This window comes from Notolabrus celidotus, chromosome 22 (genome assembly GCF_009762535.1).
Source record: "Notolabrus celidotus isolate fNotCel1 chromosome 22, fNotCel1.pri, whole genome shotgun sequence".
Taxonomy (NCBI): domain Eukaryota; kingdom Metazoa; phylum Chordata; class Actinopteri; order Labriformes; family Labridae; genus Notolabrus; species Notolabrus celidotus.
The window spans coordinates 28,384,472-28,404,117 of record NC_048293.1 but is presented as its reverse complement, the minus strand read 5'-3'; the positions used below and the strand labels follow the sequence as shown (position 1 = coordinate 28,404,117).

Genomic DNA, 19,646 nt, shown 5'->3' with positions numbered 1-19,646 from the left:
GTAGGGAGGTGTGCTCTCCCTGCCTCAAGCTTTCCCCAACACATACCTACGTATGGAGGCGTGCTCTCCCTGCCTCAAGCTTTCCCCAACACATACCTACGTATGGAGGTGTGCTCTCCCTGCCTCAAGCTTTCCCCAACACATACCTACGTATGGAGGTGTGCTCTCCCTGCCTCAAGCTTTCCCCAACACATACCTTCGTATGGAGATGTGCTCTCCCTGCCTCAAGCTTTCCCCTTCCATGTCCCTACATGGGGAGGTGTGATCTCCCTGTCTTAGTCTTTGCCCTGACATATGCCTCCAAGGGGAGGTTTGCTCTCCCTGCCTCAAGTTCTCCCCTTCCATGTCCCTACGTAGGGAGTTGTGCTCTCCCTGCCTCAGTTTTTGCCCTTCCACGTGTCAACGGGCCATAGAAGGACAAAGCTTGTGGCAGGGATAGCACACCTCCCCATGTTGGCATGTGTCAGGGCAAAGCCTAAATCAGGGAGAACACACCTCGCCTCTCTTTGTAGAGGTGTGTTCTCCCCGCCTCAGGGTATTGCATTCCACGTAGGCACATGGAAGGGCAGGGAGCTCCAAGAACAGAACCATACCACCAAATATAAGTTAAAGCATGTAAATACTTGATTATTTTGACGAAAGGACGGTGCTTTTCTAAAAATAGGAGACTTAGATGAAGATAAGTGAATCATACAGCAGGAGTTTAAAGTTTTTGTAAACTGTCAGATGGACTTTGAGCTGCAGCTCTAAGAGAACAGGGTGAATAAGGGAGCGTTGGTGTCCAGCAGAATAATAAATCACAACAAACTGATCCCTGATGGCTTTAATGACGTCCCGTTCAGCTTGTGCACGGATGGACGTGTTAATATTCTGAGTATTGTCTGAGCTCCATGAAGACAAACACTGAAGTGAAGCGTGTCTCCGTGTTGACTGATGCTCGCTCGCAACAAAGCCACGATGTCCGGCCGGCAGGACCAGCAGATGGGGAGGGGTCAAGGGGGGCTGAGAGGAGGAGGAGGGTGAAGGTCTGTGACAGAGGAACAATGAGCCGCAGCACCCCCACCCGCCTGGATGCCTATACACGGAGTATCACAACGCAGCTCGCAGAACCCCATCTGCTCTTCATTCCCTCAGTGTTCGCCTCCTGAACAATAGACGGTCACGCTGAGAGGGGGGTCGCAGCGCTCTGGGTCACACAGACAAACAACAAGCCCCTCCTCCTTTCATATTCCTCCACGTTGATGTGAATCCTGAAACTTTGAATGACTGAAATGTACAAAAAGTTTAGATTTGTTTGTGCAGGATGTGTCTTAAACCGCATTGCTCACGCTGCAGGTCTGCTAAGACCCAACATCAAGACCGGATCAGATCCAGTCCCATCTTCCAGACAGGACTCAGTCTGATCTGATCTTAATCCACCATGAGCAGAGCACTTTGCAGCATTTAGCAAGTTACAGTGGCAAGGACAAACTTCCTTTAACAGGCAGAAACCTCCAGCAGGACCAGACTCATGTTAGACACACATCTGCTGAGACCGTGTTGGAGAGAGGGATAGAGGGAGATGAAGAGAGAGAGAGAGATGATAGTGGGGAGACGGATAGTAGTAGTTGTAGCAGCTGGAGTCTGGACCACGTCCACAGCAGCAGAGATCCAGAGGAACCTACGAGACAAGGGAGCTCAGGGACTCCAGAAAGGTCTAAGAACAGAGAGAAGAGAGGGAGACCAGAAGAAAGAAAAAGAGGAGGATAAATGGGGAAGGAAAGGATAGAAGGAAAGGAGGGGGTGAGAGAAGGAGACATAAAGGATGAAGAAACATGGAAAGAACAAAGAAAGAAAGAAGGAAGGAAGGGAGGAAGGAAAGAAAGTAGGAAGAAAAGAAGGAAGGAAGGAAGTAAGGAAAGAAAGAAAAGAAGGAAGGAAGGAAAGAAGGAAAGAAAGAAAAGAAGGAAGGAATGAATGAAAGAAAAAAGTAAGAAGGAATAAAAAAGAGAAAGAAGGACAGAAAATAAGAAAAACAGAATAACAGACCCCATAAAAGGAATCTACAGCAGAGATCCAGAGGAACCTACGGGACAAGGGAGCTCAGGGACTCCAGAGAGGTCAGGTGTGACGGCCTGTCATCTAATCCTTGATCACACCCTTAAAGTCGACTCCTCCTCCTTTCTTTGACCCTGTTTTTTTAAATCTTCTGTCTTTTGAACGGTCTTGGTTTCCGTCCAGATCTTTGTTTTATGAATTCATCAGTTTTTGGATCTCCCAGGATGACCTGAGGGGGACTCTAAATCTGCAGCAGAGAACAGACGCTCTCTGTTCTGGACTTTATTTAGTCGTTAACCACCGTTCCTGATCATCCTGCTGACGCTGCCTTCACAGACCCTCTGTTGTCTGGTTTTTTGGATGCTCCAGCCTCGGCATGGTTTAAACTTGTGAACACCTGACAGTCAGCTGAGAGAATCCGCCTGCAGAGATGTTCCTGTGATTTTAAAGTTGTTGTGTTTTAATGAAGGCCGGTCTCTCTCTCTCTGTGTTCCTCTCTCTCAGCGCTGGATCACTCACGAGACGAGCACAGAGGAGTACGAGGCTGAAGGTACGCCGCTCTTTCATCAGGTCACTTTAAGAACAGGTACGTTAATGTATTCGTCTCTGATTCCTGATGTTCTCGTGTCGCTCCTGTAGGCCAGCTGCACCTCTGGAACCCTGACGAGCCGAGCACGCCTCGAGGAGCCGGCGCCTCTCTGCCCGGCTGCTTCGAGGAGAGACTGAGAGAAGCCTGCGAGGAGCTGGAGATCTCCTGGGACGGATGTGCCGATCAGTCTGAGCTGCTGACGCTGTGTGAACGCCTCGGCCTGGAGGTGAGGAGAGGCGGCTTTCAAGCACTCTTTCTTCTTCTTCTTCTCTCCTTGATCCCACCGCCCCTTTAGACTCATCTGAGTTAGAACCTGATGTTCAGAATCAAGAGAGTGTCTCTAAAATTAACTTCCTGTTTCAGATTCACCTGGAGGTTCTGCAGAGTCTGATCGGAGACGGAGGGATGAACGTTCAGGAGTTTGTTTCCTGGGCGGTGCACCACAACAAACCGCCGACGCCGTCCGCCTCCACGCCGTACAGACAGCTGAAACGACATCACTCCACTCAGGTACGCCTCCTGCTGGTTCCTCTCTGATCTCCTTGTTGCAGGGTCTTTGCATGCACACAGACACACACAGACACACAGCATGTCCTGCCTGCTCCTCTGGGCTCACAGGGATCTTTGTTTTTCACTCTCCTCCCTCGCAGCCGTTCGATGAAGGCGGTCGAAGGATAGCCACTCCCTCCGCCCTGAGCAGCACCATCGGCACGCGTCTGTTCTCCACGCTGGACGACGGCTCCGGGTTCACGCCGGTGGAGTTCATCCTGGACGCCTGGATGGACGAGGGGATCGAGAACAGCACTGAGATCCTGCAGGTAATGAATGAATGAATGAATGAATGCACGTCTGACTTTAAGTTCCTCATCCTCAGAGGGAGGCGTGGAGAAGAACCGTTTCAGATTTCTTTATCTCTCTGGTAAAAGAGGTTTCTACTCTCAGTGGGACTTCCTGGTTGAAATAAAAGTTGAATAAACATGAATAAGAGGTGAAGTGTGTTTTAAAGTGTCTCCACATTTCTTCTGCAGGCTCTGAATTTCAGCCTGGATGGAAAGCTGAGTCTGAGCGACCTCACCATGGCGCTGGAGAACGAGCTCCTCGTCACCAAGAACGGGATTCACCAAGCGGCGCTGGCGAGCTTCAAAGCGGAGATCCGACACCTCCTGTGAGTGTTTGTTATAACAACACAGGAGGGTGGAGATGAAAACCTGCAGGGTGACTCCTCCTCTTTCCTTCCTTTCTTTCTATCGTTCTAATATTTGTTGTTTTCCTCACAGAGAGTGCGTCGACAGAGAGCTCAGGGAGAAAGAGAAGATCCGGTCCGACCTGGAGAAAGTGGAGAAACAGAAGACTCAGCTGGCCGCCGAGGTGGACGAGCACCACTCTGCCATCGAGCACACCAACAACCTCAATCTCAGGTAACCTACGCCCTCGACTACACCTGTTGTTCCTACATGTGTTTGTTTTGTTCAGTCTCTCTGTGCTCAAAATAATCCACATGTTTCAAGTCAAACCGTCTTCTGTCTCATCCGTCTGATGCATTTAAAGGGTTAAAACACTCACATGAGAGAGCTGTGTTCCTCCATGTGCAGCCCTTATTAGACATTTTAATCCTGAGCTCAAAGTCATCCTGTCCTGCAGAATCCAGCCCTCCTCTCTCATTCCCTAACTTCTCTCTCTCTCTGTTTCTCCATCTTCATCTGTGAGTATGTCCCGCTCTCGTCTCCCTCTGCTCTAACGTGTCGCCCGTCCTTCTCCCCGTGCCCTCGTGGTCACACAGGAAGCTCGAGCAGGACCACAAAGAGAAGCTCGCTGCCGTCCGGTCCGAGCTGACGAAGGAGATGGATCAGATCCAGCAGCAGGCCGGCCTGCAGCGCGAGGAGCTGGAGGCGGAGGTGGAGAAGATCAGAGAGGATGAGTCTTTCCTCAGAGACCACCTCTCCATCTCTGTCAAGGTACAAAGACCGAGTTTGTATTGTCTCAAGATTTAGAAACAAGAAAGGACTTGTTTATTTTCATGCATTGCTCATATCATGCATGTTCCCTCCTGCTGTGATGTTCGCCGCCCTGATGATGGCGTCCTTGTTTTCAGGAGAACAGACGTCTGGAGATGGAGCTGCTGGACGGCACCGAGAAACTGGAGGAGGCACAAACCCAGATCAGCAAACTGCAGACCAGCTTAGACAACATCATCAAAGAGAGGGTGAGGAAGAGTTCATGTCCCTTTTAATAAAGAGGGTTCACATGTCAGGGACTTCACTGTTCTGACTCTGTACTGTCTTTAGTTTGGGGACCTGGACCCCGGCAGTGCAGACCTCTTCCTGCAGGAGGAGCGCATCAAACAGCTCCGCAGCAGCTACGAGGCTCAGTGCAGGGTAACTCCATCTCAATCACACACTAACGTCAGATCTGACTCAGTGATGAAGGTCAGAGTGTTTAACAGGAAGTGCTCTGATTCTGCAGGAGCTGCAGGATCGCATCGACGAGCTGCAGTCTGAGCTGCAGGAGTTTCACGGTCTGGGGCGAGTTCTTCAGCCGTGCCACAAAACTCTCTCTGAGGAGCTGGAGAGCAAGAGCCCGGGCATGGAGTCTGATCCAGGTCGGTCTAATGAACACACACACACATGTACACACACAGTCTGAGGAACGTCTCCAGCTCCTGACCTCCTGATTCTTTGCAGGTATCGGCTCGGACGACGTTCAGCCGTTCAGCATGAGCCTGGAGGCGGAGATGATGCTGGAGCAGCTGAAGGAGCAGCACCTTCAGGAGATGGAGGACTTGAGGAACCAGCTGGAGACAAAGGTGAGCTGAGAGTTTGGGCTAACTGTTAGCCTGTTAGCACGAAGGAGAGTCCTCTTGTGCTTTTTTGATCGTGCTTTGTTGAAACACTTGGAAGGAGACGAGCTCTGGAGACAAAGAGGATTCAAAACTTCTGAAACGCTCGACTTAAAGCGAGAAGATAAAGCGGTGTTCCAGTGTAAAGAGCGACCCTGTTAACTGGAGACTCTCAGCCGGATGCATCCATCATAAACGTCTTGAGATGATCATTAAATATTTGATGAGGATATTTAGAAATCTTAATAAAAACTAAACTAGTTTGCATTCCCAGGAACTCCCTCTGTGTTTCAACAGCTGTGTAAACTCCACAAACACTGACACGTTCAGCTGAAGGTCTCCAGTTTACAGGGTTACTTTTAAAACCGGAACACCGGGAGGAGAGACGCATTCACACTATCAGGCTCAGAGAAGACCGATGTTCAGGAGGTATTAATCCAAGTGAATCACAGGTGTGTGCGTGATGTTAGTGTGGACGGAGGGGGAAATAAAAACACAGAGGGTACTCGACCAATCAGAATCAGCACTGCAGGCCACGCCCCCTAAAGTTCCTGGACCTTTTGGAAGTGCAACAAGGACTTTTCAGGGTGAGATTAACTACCCAGGAACTAAATTTAGACCCTGGTTCCTGCTGTTGAAACATGCATAGCTCCTCAAAAAGTCTCTAGTTCCTGGGGAAGGTTCCTGCAGTGGAAAAGCACCTTAGGAAATAAGTTCTCAAATGTATTCTGACACTCTGAAACCACGGAGGACAACTCTATCAGAAAGGTTCAGCATAGCAGGCCCCACCCCCAAAGTCCCATAACATCACACTGCACCAAGTTCCTCAAAAGGTTCCTGGGGAAAGTTCCTGCAGTGAAAACGCACCTTTAGTTTCTTGGTTACAGGTGTTTTTTTTCTGATTTAACAGACTGATAAATATCTTCTGCTTCTTTTTGTCTCCTCAGATCAACGAGTTTGATAAGATGGTTGTAAAGCAGAAAGCCTCCAACGAGGACCAGAGAGCTGCCTTCGTGCTCCAGCACCAGCAGGAGGTCCAGGCTCTGAGGGAGGAGATGGTTACCCTTCAGATCCAAGCACAGGACCTCCAGAACCAGCTGGAGCAGGCGGACCAGGAGCGATCCAGCCTGGAGCAGACTCAGGCGGAGGAGAGGGAAGACCTCCTGAGTCTGCGGGAGAAGGAGGCGGAGTCTCTCAGGGAGCAGCTGCAGGAGGCCCAAGCCTCCACGGCGGAGCTGGAGGAGCAGCTGAGGAACCTGAAGGCTCAGCAGGCGGAGAGCGACGAGAGCTTCAACAGGGACACGGAGGAGCTGAGGAAACAGCACGCCGTGGAGATGAGGAGACTGGAGGAGGAGCATGTGGAGCTCTCTGAGGGTCAGCTGGAGGAGGAGAGGAGGAAACTGGAGGAGGAGAAGGCAGAGTTAGAGAAGAGGCTGTTGGAGAGTTATGAGAAGGAGAAGGAGGTGTTACAGCAAAGCCACGAGGAGGAACTGGGGGCCAGATTAGAGGAGGTGAAGGTGAGGTTCGAGGGGGAGCGTGACGAGGTGGTGCAGAGACTGACGGAGAAGTGGCAGAAAGAGAGAGCTCAGCTGGACGAGCAGAACAACGAGGCTCTGCAGGTCCTGCTGGAAGAGGAGATGCTGAGACTCGTCAAGGAGCAAGAGGAGAAGGAGGGCGCGCTCAGGGAGTACTGGGAGCGAGAACGTGCCCAGCTCCTGGAGCGCCACGAGGAGGCCCTGCTGCACGAGCAAAGCCAGGTCCAGGAGCAGTTTGAGCGGAGGGAGAAGCAGCTGAAGAAGGAGTGGGAGAGGGAGAGGCTGCAGCTGGTGGAGGACTACGAGGGGATGCTGCAGGAGAGGCTGAACGAGGAGAAGGAGAAGCTGGAGAGCGAGAAGGAGGAGGAGGAGAAGAGGTTTGAGTTTGTGATGGAGGAGGAGAGGACACGTTTAGAGGAGAACCACCGAGAGGCGGTGAAGGAGCTGACGGGGAAACACACGGAGGAGAGGGACGCTCTGAGCGGCATGCTGGAGAAACTACGAGAGGACATCGTCCAGGAGAGGTGAGGTCAAACTTCATATCTAAACATGCATCACTTAAAGGCAGAGTTTTATGACTCTAATGAGAGAATCTGCACTTATGTCATCTCAGTTAGCTTAGCTTAGCATAAAAAGGGCAAACTCAGAGCTGCAGAAACTGATCAATAATAATAGAGAAAGAAGAAATCAAGAAATAAAGTAAGCGCTTCTATGAGACCAAAACATTCAGAGCTCCCCCTGCTGACTGGCTTTTGCAGAAGTCATAAGCTCCGCCTCCTCAATGTAAACAGATGACACATGGGTCAAACTTTAAAATCAAAACACACGTCACATAAATGTTCCTCAATTGCAAATAATAATGTCAGAAACGTGTTTTAGAAACATTTATTCGACGTGTGTTGTGATTTTAAAGTTTGACCCATGTCCCATCTGTTTACATGGAGGAGGCGGAGCTTAGGAGCTGTCAATCATGATTTTATAGCATCAAAATCAGTTCAATCAGGATCAGTCTTTTCAAATAAGGAAGTATATGAAATATAAGTTAAATTTGGCTCTATTCCGGGAGCTCCCTGCCCTTCCATGTGCATACGTGGAACAGCCACTTTGCTATTTAATGCCTGCTTTGTTAGAAAAATAATCATTCAGACATAAATCGGTGTGATAAGAACAAATTATAACGTCAGAAATGTGTTTATCACACTCATTTTTCAAACAGAGCTGGCATTAAATAGCAAAATGGCTGTTCCATGTATGCACATGGAAGGGCAAGGAGCTCCCAGAAGAGAGCCGTACAGCCAAATTTAACTTATTGCATATTTCAAATACTTCCTTATTAGACAAGAATGGTCCTGACTGAACTGATTTTGATGCTATAAAAAGTGGGTGTAACATCATGATTGACAGCTCATAAGCTCCGCCTCCTCCATGTAAACAGACGGGACATGGGTCAAACTCTAAAATCAAAACACACGTCACAGAAATGTTTCTCAAACACGTTCCTGACGTTATAATTTGTTCATGAGGAACATTTATGTGACGTGTGTTGTGATTTTAGAGTTTGAACCATGTGTCATCTGTTTACATAGAGGAGGCGGAGCTTATGACCTATGCAAAAGTCAGTCAGCAGGGGGAGCTCTGAATGTTTTGGTCTCATAGAAGCGCTTACTTTCTTTCTTGATCTTGTCTTTAGATATAATTATTGATCAGTTTCTGCAGCTCTGATTTTGACCTTTTTATGCTATGCTAAGCTAACTGAGATGACATAAGTGAAGATTTTATCGTCCTTTTCTCTCATTAAAGTCATAAAACTCTGCCTTTAGTGTCAGTGTATATTCAACTGAAGATTGAATTAGTGATTTATTGTAGTTCCTCCTCTACTGTGAAAATCTGATTAATGCAGGAGTCTAATTGGTCAACAGAGCTGTCAATCATGACATCACAACCTCTTTTTCTTGCATCAAAGTATGAATTCAAACTAAACTAGTGCGAAAATGATCTCTTGGACATAAATCAGCATGATAACGACAGAAACCGTGTTTGAGGAACTTTTATTTGACGTGTGTTTTGATTTTAAAGTTTGACCCATGTCCCGTCTGTTTATATGGAGGAGGCGGAGCTTATGAGCTGTCAATCATGATGTTACAACCACTTTGTATGGCATCAGAATCCGTTCAGTCAGGACCACTCTCATCAAAACAGTTCATTATTTACATTCAACAAGTTCAAATTTGGTGCTAGGGCTGGTTTCTTGGAGCTCCCTGCCCTTCCATGTGCGTACGTGGAACAGCCATTTTGAAATTTGCTGATTTGATGTGTGAAAGTAATCCGATTTGACACATTTTTGACCTGTGTTTTGATTTAAAATGTTAAAGCTTGATTCATGTCCCATCTGTTAACATGGAGGAGGCGGAGCTTACAGCCTATGCTGCACCCAGCCTGTAGAGGGAGCTCTAAAAGTTCTGGCTTCACTTTCAGGAAGCTGTCATGATATGCATCCTTTTAAAAGAGATTAAAAAATGTGTAATCTGGTTTAATCTGGTGTTTGTTGCTTTATGAAGAGTTGAACCTGTTGCCGTAACGATCGTTGAATAACCGTGTGCAGGAAAGAAATCCAGAGCAGCTTCACGCAGAGAATCAAAGAAGTGGAAGATCGCTTCTCAGGCGATCAGGAGTCAATGGAGAGGCGTTTTCAGGCTGACGTTCTGAAGCTGGAGCAGCACTACCAGAGCGAGCTGAAGGCTCTGTCTGACGGCCACGCCGAGCAGAAGCTGCAGTGGGAGGCTGAGGTGCTGAGAACTCTGGAGACCGCTGAGGAGCACAGGAGGATCATGGAGGAGGGTAAGGAGCTGGAGAGAGAGACCGTGAACCAGGAGTGGATCAGAGAACGCCACGAGCTGCAGTCGCTTCATAAACTGGAGCAGGAAGAACTCATGAAGAAGAACCAGCAGCTGCAGAATGAGCTCCTGGACTTCATCAGCATGGCTCAGACCAAGGAGATCGAGCTGAGCATGCAGCTGAACGACCTCCACAACCGGCTGCAGGAGAGCCTGAAGACCAAAGACGAGCTCCTGGCTCAGGCCGAGAAGAAAGCCTGCGAGATCGAGCTCCTCCTGAACCAGACGGTGGAGGACTTCAAACAGGAGAAGGACGAGCTTCTCTGCAGCCAGGCGGAGCTTCAAGAGAAGTACAACCAGGTGCTCTCCATCTCTGAGAGTCAGATCGACGAGAGGATCGAGCTGATGAGCGAGCGCGACGACCTGAAGATGAAGATCGAGGAGATGGAGATGCTGCTGGAGCAGGCCACCGTGGACTTTGAGCAGGAGAGGAAGGAGCTGCAGGAGAACATGGGAACGCTGGAGACGACGGTGAGGGAGTATCACGAGATGGAGAGGGAGAAGGTGGAGGCGGAAAGAGAGGAGCTACAGAGCAGAGTGAGAGAGCTGGAGGTGAAGCTGGGTCAGGTTCTGTATCAGGCAGAAACCGCTTTGGGAGAAGAGGGCGGGGAAGAGTCGAGCCGTCGTTCTGCAGAAACCAGAGATGAAGATGAAGGTTTGCACGCTCATGAAGAGAACAAAGCAGCTCCTGAGACATGTGAGGAGGAGGAAGAGCCCCGTCATGAGACTGTGGTTGATCCCACAGCGCTGCAGGAGACAGGTGACCCAGACGAGGTTGAAGGAGACTCTGGTCGTGAACTTCCAGCGGTTAAATCACAGGATGACCGTGCACATGACGGAGAGGAGGGGGAGCACTCTCTGGTGAAGCTGCAGGCTCAGTACAACACGGCCTCAGAGGAGAACTTCCTCCTCCTGGAGAAGATCTCTCTGCTCCAGCAGAAGACCGAGCTCCTGGAGAACCTCCTCGCACACAACACGGAGAAGATCAAAAACGGCCAACAGATCCTGGAGGAGAACTACGGCCTCAAGGTGAAGATGCTGCTCCTGATGGAGCACGTGAAGGAGCTGGAGATCAAGGCCTTAAAGATGACCGACCTCCAGATCCGGTACGAAGACTGCCTGTGTGAGAACGCCAAACTGAAGGACCAGAACGTGGAGCTGGAGAAGAGAGCGTGGAGCCTGGAGAGCCGGATGAACATCTTCCCCGAGCTGCAGGATCAGATGTCTCTGGTGGACGAGATCAGCAGGATGAGGGAGGAGAACAGTAAGCTGTCGGAGCTGTTCGGGGAGCTGGAGACCAGCAGGGAGAGTCTGTCGGTGGAGGGCCTGGACGTAGGAGTGGCTGAGAGCCTCGCGGACGAGTCCCTCCTGGATGAGGATCTGGAGGGGTGCTGCGAGGAGTTCGAGAAGCAGAACACGAGACTCCGCCGAGCCATCACAGAGCTGCAGGACAAGTCGCAGACGTTAAACGAAACCACGCAGGCTCATAGGTAACACGGAGACTCTGTAGAACCCCACCCTCCATGCCGTCATCCTGTCACCTCTCCTTGAACCCGTTGATAAAGTGGTGATCCTCTTGTCCCCTGGATTAGGTCCCTGACCCCTCGTGGTGCTGTGACCCCCGTAGACGAACCGTGGAGCGTTCAAAGTGTGTGAACCCTAGATGAAGATCAGTGTTGTGTTTCTTCCCTCTGATTTTTAAAAGTGTCTCTGAAGTGATCGATCCTGTGAGTCCAGGTCCTGATCTGATTCATGTTTGCCTGTCTGCAGATCTGAGACCAGCCGGCTCACCGAGGAGAACCTGGTCCTCCGGCAGAAGATCGCCGTGCTGAAGGAGGAGGACATCAAAGAAGCTCAGGAGGAGTTGATGTAGGAAGAAACCTGACTCACAAATATTAAAGCTGTCTGTTTTATTGTTTTGATTTCTCACGATGTTTCTGGATCTCATGCAGACAAAAACTGGAGCAGCTGAAGAAGGGAAAGATGGCCGCTCAGAGGGCGGCGGAGAGCTTTAAGAAACAGGTGAGGTCATCAACAGGAGTCGACAACCGGTGGACTCAGGGTCTAATCTCCCCCCCTAAAATGCCCCTGCTAGGGGGGTAGTACTTTTCAAAGGTCCCGGGACTTTCGGACAGTGGGGCCTGCAATGCTGAACGTGTCTGATTGGTAGATTAACCGCAGTGTTTATATTCCGCCCTCCGTCCACAATAACATCACACACATCTGTGATTCACTTGATTTCTTTTTTTCATTTTGTTTTTGCCCCAAAAAAAATTTGAGAAAAAAATCTATTTTATTTTTTATTTTTTTCTTCAAAATTTAAGTTTTTACGCAAAAAAAAAATTCCCGATTTTTTTTTTTTCAAAAAAAAAATTTTTTGTCAACATTTTTTTTTTCAAAAAATTTTTTCCAAGTTTTTTGGTCAATTTTCTTTTTCAAATTTTAATTTTGTCAAAAAAAAAATTTAATTTTTTTTTTGCCAATTTTTTTTTTCGTCAATTTTTTTTCAAAAACCATTCACAGTCATTTTTTTTCTCTTTCTTTCATTAGTTTTTATTTGTTCTCTCTTTTTTGTATGTGTGTGTACTTTTCAAAAGAAGAAGCTGTGATTCTCTTGATTTAGCAGCTTGTAACAGTAGTCTTCTCTCAGCCCACCGTGAATGCGTCTCTCCTCCCGGTGTTCCGCTTTTAAAAGTGACCCTGTAAACTGGAGACCTTCAGCTGAACGTGTCAGTGTTTGTGGAGTTTACACAGCTGTTGAAACACAGAGGGAGTTCCTGGGAATGCAAACTAGTTTAGTTTTTATTCAGATTTCAAAATATCCTCATCAGATATTTAATGATGGTCTAAAGACGTTTATGAGGGATGCATCCGGCTGAGAGTCTCCAGTTAACAGGGTCGCTGTTTAAACCAAAACACCGGGCGATCTCTGCGATCACGGCTTTTTGAGTTCAAAAGGATTTTAAAGCCGTGTTGAAACGTCTTTGCTACTCGCGCTTATCTCCTCTCACGTGTTGATTCAATCTTTGCTTTTTACATGTTTTTAACCGCAGGTGCAAAATTTTCACTTTTTTTCAATGTTTTTCTGTTTTTGGAGCACAATTTCAAATTTGAGGAAAATGTATTTTTTCGACAGGCTCCGGGTCAACTTTTTTGTCACAATTTTTTTCAAATTTTTTCTTGTCAAATTTTTATTTTTCAAAATGTTTTTTTCCCCAAAAAGTTTTTTCAAATTTTTCTTGTCAAAATTTTTTTTTTTTCAAAAAAACTTAAAAAAAATTTTGGCCAAAATTTGTTTTAATTTTTTTTTTTTCAAATATTTTTTTTTCAAAAAGAATTTTTGTCAAAAAAAAATTTGTCAATTTTTTCCAAAACCATTCACAGTCAGTTTTTTTCATCTGTGATTCTCTTGATTTCTCTTTCTTTCATTAGTTTTTATTTGTTCTATCTTTTTTGTATGTGTGTGTACTTTTCAAAAGAAGAAGCTGTGATTCTCTTGATTTAGCAGCTTGTAACAGTAGTCTTCTCTCAGCCCACCGTGAATGCGTCTCTCCCGGTGGGCAGACAACAATGGGGGCACAGGAACCTTTTAGTCCAGGGGAAAGTAGTTCTGGGGAACTCTTGGTCTAAATGCACCTTCAGAGGCTGCAGTCATGGTTAGACGGTCTGAGGATCCTTTGTACTGACTGATCTTTATCTCCTGTAGATCACAGAGCTGCGTCTGCAGAGCCAGCAGCTGGAGGACGAGAACGGGCTGCTGTCTGAGAAGAACGCCCAAAACATCGTGGACATCGAGAACCTCCGTCAGCAGCTGTCGGAGCTGATGGAGGACGAGGAGAGGAGGGAGGCGTTCCCGGCTGAGGAGAAGAACAAGGTGAGCAGAGTTGGATGATGATAGCTGTGTTGGTGTCGTGCTGTTTGGTGGTAGCTGTAGTTAATCGTGGTTGTCTTGTGTTAGCTGGCGGCGTGTGTGTCTGCTCTGGAGACAGAGCTCACCACAGCTCTGGAGGACGCTGCTCGGCTGGAGGAGAGGAACAGCCATCTGTCAGAGCAGCTCTGTAACCTCAGGGAGAAGGTGAGGATGTGGACATGCTGAGGGATGAACAGAGAGAGAGCATCAGAGAGGAGATTCTTTCTCAGGCCCATGTCAGGGGGATTAAAGGACTCATTCTGCAGGTTTTAAAGGAGTTAAATGTTCAGACACTCAACCTTCCTCCTCTCTGATCACAGAACCACGTGTTGGAGATGGCCCTGCACTCCAGTGGTCTCCAGAAGCAGAGCAAGAAGCTTCTCAGAGATGAGATGTCTCGCATCATGGAGCAAGATCAGCTGCTTCTGAGTCAGGAGAACGACCGACTCCAGGCCGAAGTCCACGATGTGAAAGGAGACCTGCTGCAGTCCAGAGAGAAGGTGAGCCCAGCACCAACCCTCCTTGTGTTTACATGTTCCTTCATCTGTGTTTCTAACCTGTGGACTTTTGCAGATCCGTCAGCTGGACGCCACCATCCTGTCCCTGAAGCAGCACAAGCAGCAGACTCAGTCCTCCGTCCTGGTGAAGGCTCTGGAGCAGGAGAACGCCGCCCTGAAGGAGGAGCTGGAGGCTCAGCGGGACCTCAACAAGGTACGGACCGCAGGGATCGAACTCTCCCTTCATGATGATCACGTGGTGTTAAAGTCTTTTAACGTGAGCTCTGGTTTCAGGGCTGCGAGGCGGGGCAGGGACGGGCTGAGATGGAGAGCCTCCAGCAGGAGAATGAGGCGCTCAAGGCTCAGATGGCTCGGCTGTCCACGCAGCTGATGGAGGTATGTAATGATGTCATCGCGACAGATTAGGAGAGGGAAGACCAGGGTGGAGCGACACGTCATTTCACTGATTCCCCTCCTCTCTCCAGAACTTCCAGGCTCACCTGGTCGGACTCCTGCCTCCGTCTCCTCACAGGATGCCCCGAGGTCAGCACCGTGCTGAAGACCAGGACAACATGCAGGTACAGATCAACCTCACTGACAGCTTCCATTAGTAAACATGTATTTAAAGATACAGGAGACACATTAGAGGCTTACAAATAAAATCCTCCCTGCTTTGAATCCTTTTCATTCACCCCCTGAAAAAGTGTCATGGCATCCCTGCACAGTTTGGTGTCACCACTTGTCTCTCTCTGTCCTCTATTCTGGGTCACATTAAAGCTCTGAGAGATGTTCTGATACCTTGTTGTCCTTCCAAATCCTGACTCTGGCGTCACCCAGTAAAGATCCAAAGAGATGACTAATCTCCTAGCTCATCTCAAAGGAAAGAAAACAATCCAAAGTGAGCCTAATTTATCAAACACAGCAGGGTCACAGAGTCTGCAGGTAAACCTCAAACCAGTTCTCAGTGTGTCTACCTCCAGCAGAGCTAGCACCACCAGCCTTCAGTCCTCCTTACAGGTTAGCATTTACAACATCAACATACTGATAAACCACGCCACGCTACAAGACGACATCATCACCTGAGCTTGTTTACATCCAGGTAGTAGAGCTTTAGAGAGTTATGGTTGTAGCCTTTAACTGGAGCTGCAGCCCCATCTAGTGGCGGGAGGCTACATTACAGCTTAGACAAACATATGAATATATTATATGATTATCTGTGTTATATTATATTATATTACATTATTGTTGTTTAATACAACTTACAGTCATATTATTCACCCATATTTATTTATTATATTACTTAATCTGTCATAACCAAACCATAATCACACCATGTGAACCTGTCACTACTGAATCTTTTTAATACTGCCTGTAGTTACCACTATTTAAACCATTTGTAACATTAATATATATCTAAATTTGTATTCTATCTTTATTTATCTATTTTTATTTTGACTTATTGAAACTTCTTCTTGATTGTATTTATGTCTGGGTTGCTTCAACAACTGAGTTTCCCCCCCAGGGATCAATAAAGTACTATCTTATCTTATGACCACTTGAGGCCTACATAATAAAAACATGCATTATTAGTTTAACCCTTTAGTACCAGTTCTTCTTCTCTTGCTCTAAAGCAGTAGTTACATGGTGGTGGGGCGGTGTAGCTTGTGGCGTAGGCTGCTGATTTTGGAGTGTAGAAGAAGAACTGATTCACGATGAAACATGTGGAGGTCTTTGTAATCCAGGTATCAGAACATCTCAAGGTGTCACAAACATCAAAACCACGTCATCATGGCTTCATGAAGACGACTCTGAGCAGGAGCTCGTCTTCACACTGTTTCAGGGTGTTTTAGGTTTTGATTTGATTTGATTGGTCGTCACTTTGGTGTAGAAATCACTCAACTCAGGTGTTTTAAAATGAAGATGTCGTCTGTCAAACACCTGATTTGAGTGTCTTCAGTCCTCATTGTTTTATTTCCCATGAGTGTCGGGTTGTAGGAGCTCCTTGTTTCAGCACCTGTCCATCCTCACCTCCTCATGTTCTGTGTGTGTGTGTGTGTGTGTGTGTGTGTGTGTTTACTTTCTGGGCTTGGTGGTTCCTCCGTGTGTTTCTGACCTCACCGGCTTTATTTAATTTTCCATCTCGGGGTTTTGTGGTAGCTGCGGTGATGTGGTGGTGTGATCCTGTAGGTGTGCTCCTCCTGAAGCTCCGCCCCCTCCACCTTTTAGACGGACGTAGTTTGTGTTTCAGTCCTCCCTCTGTTTGTGTGTTTTAAGACCTCCTGTGGTGTTGTGTTTATACACAGTGTGAGTCATGACACCAAATCTTTAAATATTGAAGCATCATGTCAGAGAGAAGTTTGTTGATGTTTTAAAAACCTGTTTTTAAAGATCTGACAGCTTTAATCCAGAGCAGGTTATTCTTGAGGATTGTAAATGTGTTTAAAAAGCATGAATATCTAGTTTGCTGATTTATAAATGCTGCAGAGAGGACACACAGTGTGGCGGTCTGTAGGTGTTCAGGATTAGATGAAGAGGAAAAGGAGGGTCGAGCCGTGGTGAAGTGTCCCTTCCTTTTCTCCCCTCAGGCGCCGATGCCGGAGCAGCGGGCGGCTCACGCAGACAGCTACCGGCGGATCGGTGGACTGTAACCGCCCGGCGTCTCGCTCTCTCTCCTCTCTCCTCTCTCTCTCGGTCCCTGCTCTTCCTCGGCTCGGTTTTGGAGCCGCAGTCCAGCTGCCCGTGGTGGTTCATCTTTTCTTGCATCCTTATAGGAGGTCATGAACTGAAAGTGTGACGCCTCGTTCAGGAGGCACGAATGTGTAATGTCACGTCTCTGCTGCTAGGTGGCGGCAAAACACAGAGCTCAGGTTTCTCCCGATGGGACGAGGACTTGATGATGTTCATATGTGAAGTGTGAAGTCTCTTTCCTGCTGAGTGCAGGATGGACGTTTGAATACAGGGTGTTTGTTCTGTTGTGCACGTGTATCAGGGTGTAAGACAGGGTTCAGAGGCTAAATCTATTGTGACAGCTTGCCTTACGATCATCGAGGAGCTTTAAAGGGAAAGTACGGTATTTTTCCACCATGGCCTCGACATATTTTGCATCTCAATAACTCATAGAAGCAAAAACAGTTAGATCACTTCAGGCTGCAGGAGGGAGACCGGCTGTGACGGCTGCAGGGTCGTCTTTAAAGCAAAGTGCGTCCTCTTAAAGCTCTTGTTGTTGTCCGTGACAGGCTCAGATTGTTGCTCTAAGTGTCTGACAACTTTACTAAAAGGATCCCTGCAGAAGTGGACTCAATCTTTGGAGAGAAAGTTGTTGTTTTTCACCACAAGCAGCAATTACATTGATCTCCCTGCATCCACCAAACCCCATTCATAAAAATGGTTTTACCGTGCAGAGCTAATCCTATCAGTGCATTTTCTGCACTTGTAGTATGTAAAACAAATATAGAACAAGTCTAAAACTTTGCACCTGATTACAAAAGCAAACATGCAATGTGGCGGAAGATCTTGTGCAGCACTGATGTTCTTCAAATCAAGAATCCTGCTTTTTGTCAATGGAGTCTGGCAGCTTTGGAGAGAGCGGTGTAGCGGCTGTTTTCGAGCTCAAATAATCCTCTTCCTCTTCCTCATCAAGCTCTCTTGTTGTCAGAGTCTTAGAGTAACAACCTGAGCCCATCAGGGACAAAAACAAGGACTGTTAGAGGATGAAAACATCGTCCGGTTTCGAAGCAACCTGCTGCAGAAGTGTCAGAACTTTTTCTACCTGTTTGACGTTTTAATCTCATTTTTTTAAAAACATGGCCGCCGGTTAAAAATACCAGACTTCCTCTTTAAACCGAGGCGGGATTAGTGCCTATCAGCCCTCTGGGCTTTTTCTAACAATCAATCAGATTGATGCTGTAATCATCAGGTGACGTTACTGTCAGAGTCCAGTCAGGGTTTAAAAATCTTCTTCTTCTTCTGTTTCCTGTTTGTATCTGATTAACTCCTCCAGCTTCTGTTTCTGTTTCTGCTGCAGACCAAAGTGAACCTGTCCTGCAGGTTCTCTGAAACCTTTGAATGTTTATTATATTTATGTTTAAGTCAGTCCTCTGTTATTATTATATTAATGTCATGTCTGTGTCGTAGTTTGTGAGTCTTCTTCCTGTCTTTTATTATTTATTTTAATCAGCAGTTTAGTCTTTATTTTATTTATGCATTAAGTTATTATTTGTAGAGGTATCTGGAAAACACAACACCACTTTGTACATATTTATAATGTATTTATTTTTTTAGTAATATTTTTAGAAATGTACCAGAAAGCATTAAAATCTGAAACAAGAACAAATAAAGCTCCCTACTCTTTGAAGCCTGGTCCGTGTGCTGCTTTCTCTCTCTCTCTCTCTCTCTCTCTCTCTCTCTCTCTCTCTCTCTCTCTCCCTCTCTCTCTCTCTCTCCCTCTCTCTCTCTCTCTCTCTCTCTCTCTCTCTCTCTCTCTCTCTCTCTCTCTCTCTCTTTCACTCTCTCTCTCTCCTCTCTCTCCCTCTCTCTCTCTCTCTCTCTCTCTCTCTCTCTCTCTCTCTCTCTCTCTCTCCCTCTCTCTCTCTCTCTCCCTCTCTCTCTCTCTCTCTCTCTCTCTCTCTCTCTCTCTCTCTCTCTCTCTCCCTCTCTCTCTCTCTCTCTCTCTCTATCTCCCTCTCTCTCTCTCTCTCTCTCTCTCTCTCCCTCTCTCTCTCCCTCTCTCCCTCTCTCTCTCTCTCTCTCCCTCTCTCTCTGTCTCTCTCTCTCTCTCTCTCTCTCTCTCACTCTCTCTCTCTCTCTCTCTGTCTCTCTCTCTCTCTCTCTCTCTCTCTCTCTCTCTCTCATATTTATTCTTTATAGTAATTAAATCTTCATTGTGCAGCAGTCTGTTCATCACTCACTGTCTTGTCAGCAGGATGAGAGGGAGAGGAAGATGAAGATCATGGAGGAGCGTATGAGGGAGATTGAGCTGTCGCTGCACAACGTCAAACTGCTGCTGAAAGAGAAGGTGGCTCAGCTCAAAGACCAGGTCAGTGTGAACCTTTAACATCCTTTAGAAGGATTCAGTGACGACTCTTTATCTCTGTGTGACCTTTTGAGGGAGAGAGTGATCTGTAGAGCCTAAAAGATGTCAAGTATGAACTAATATAAATGTTTTAAAGGGTTATTCAAGTACTGTTTCACTCTGGCTCTAGTTTTTAAATGTTTTGGTGTCTTAACTGAGACCTCATCTCCTCCTCTTTGCCTCATGCTCGCTCTGAAGTCAGCATTTCAAATATGGCGACCACTGCAGTGACGTCACGGAGACACATCAGATATATTTTGTAATCATCTTCCTCTCT

General features: G+C 47.2%; 1 protein-coding gene across 2 annotated transcripts in view; it reads left to right on the top strand.

Moving 5' to 3' along the window:
• The window catches only part of nin (ninein (GSK3B interacting protein)), a 34,040-nt gene that overhangs the window by 13,516 nt on the left and 878 nt on the right, over positions 1-19,646 (top strand). Inside the window, exons 5-25 of one of the 2 annotated variants that reach the window (XM_034675174.1) lie at positions 2,542-2,587; positions 2,677-2,852; positions 2,990-3,136; positions 3,277-3,444; positions 3,655-3,791; positions 3,904-4,044; positions 4,407-4,581; positions 4,719-4,829; positions 4,912-5,001; positions 5,090-5,225; positions 5,308-5,429; positions 6,410-7,521; positions 11,662-11,760; positions 11,844-11,913; positions 13,598-13,765; positions 13,850-13,966; positions 14,122-14,301; positions 14,375-14,512; positions 14,593-14,694; positions 14,784-14,876; positions 19,220-19,333. In XM_034675174.1, coding sequence (XP_034531065.1) covers positions 2,542-2,587; positions 2,677-2,852; positions 2,990-3,136; positions 3,277-3,444; positions 3,655-3,791; positions 3,904-4,044; positions 4,407-4,581; positions 4,719-4,829; positions 4,912-5,001; positions 5,090-5,225; positions 5,308-5,429; positions 6,410-7,521; positions 11,662-11,760; positions 11,844-11,913; positions 13,598-13,765; positions 13,850-13,966; positions 14,122-14,301; positions 14,375-14,512; positions 14,593-14,694; positions 14,784-14,876; positions 19,220-19,333 — 3,642 coding nt within the window. Of the gene's footprint in view, positions 1-2,541; positions 2,588-2,676; positions 2,853-2,989; positions 3,137-3,276; positions 3,445-3,654; positions 3,792-3,903; positions 4,045-4,406; positions 4,582-4,718; positions 4,830-4,911; positions 5,002-5,089; positions 5,226-5,307; positions 5,430-6,409; positions 7,522-11,661; positions 11,761-11,843; positions 11,914-13,597; positions 13,766-13,849; positions 13,967-14,121; positions 14,302-14,374; positions 14,513-14,592; positions 14,695-14,783; positions 14,877-19,216; positions 19,334-19,646 lie in introns of both variants that reach the window. The other variant, XM_034675173.1, reaches the window with a different exon arrangement.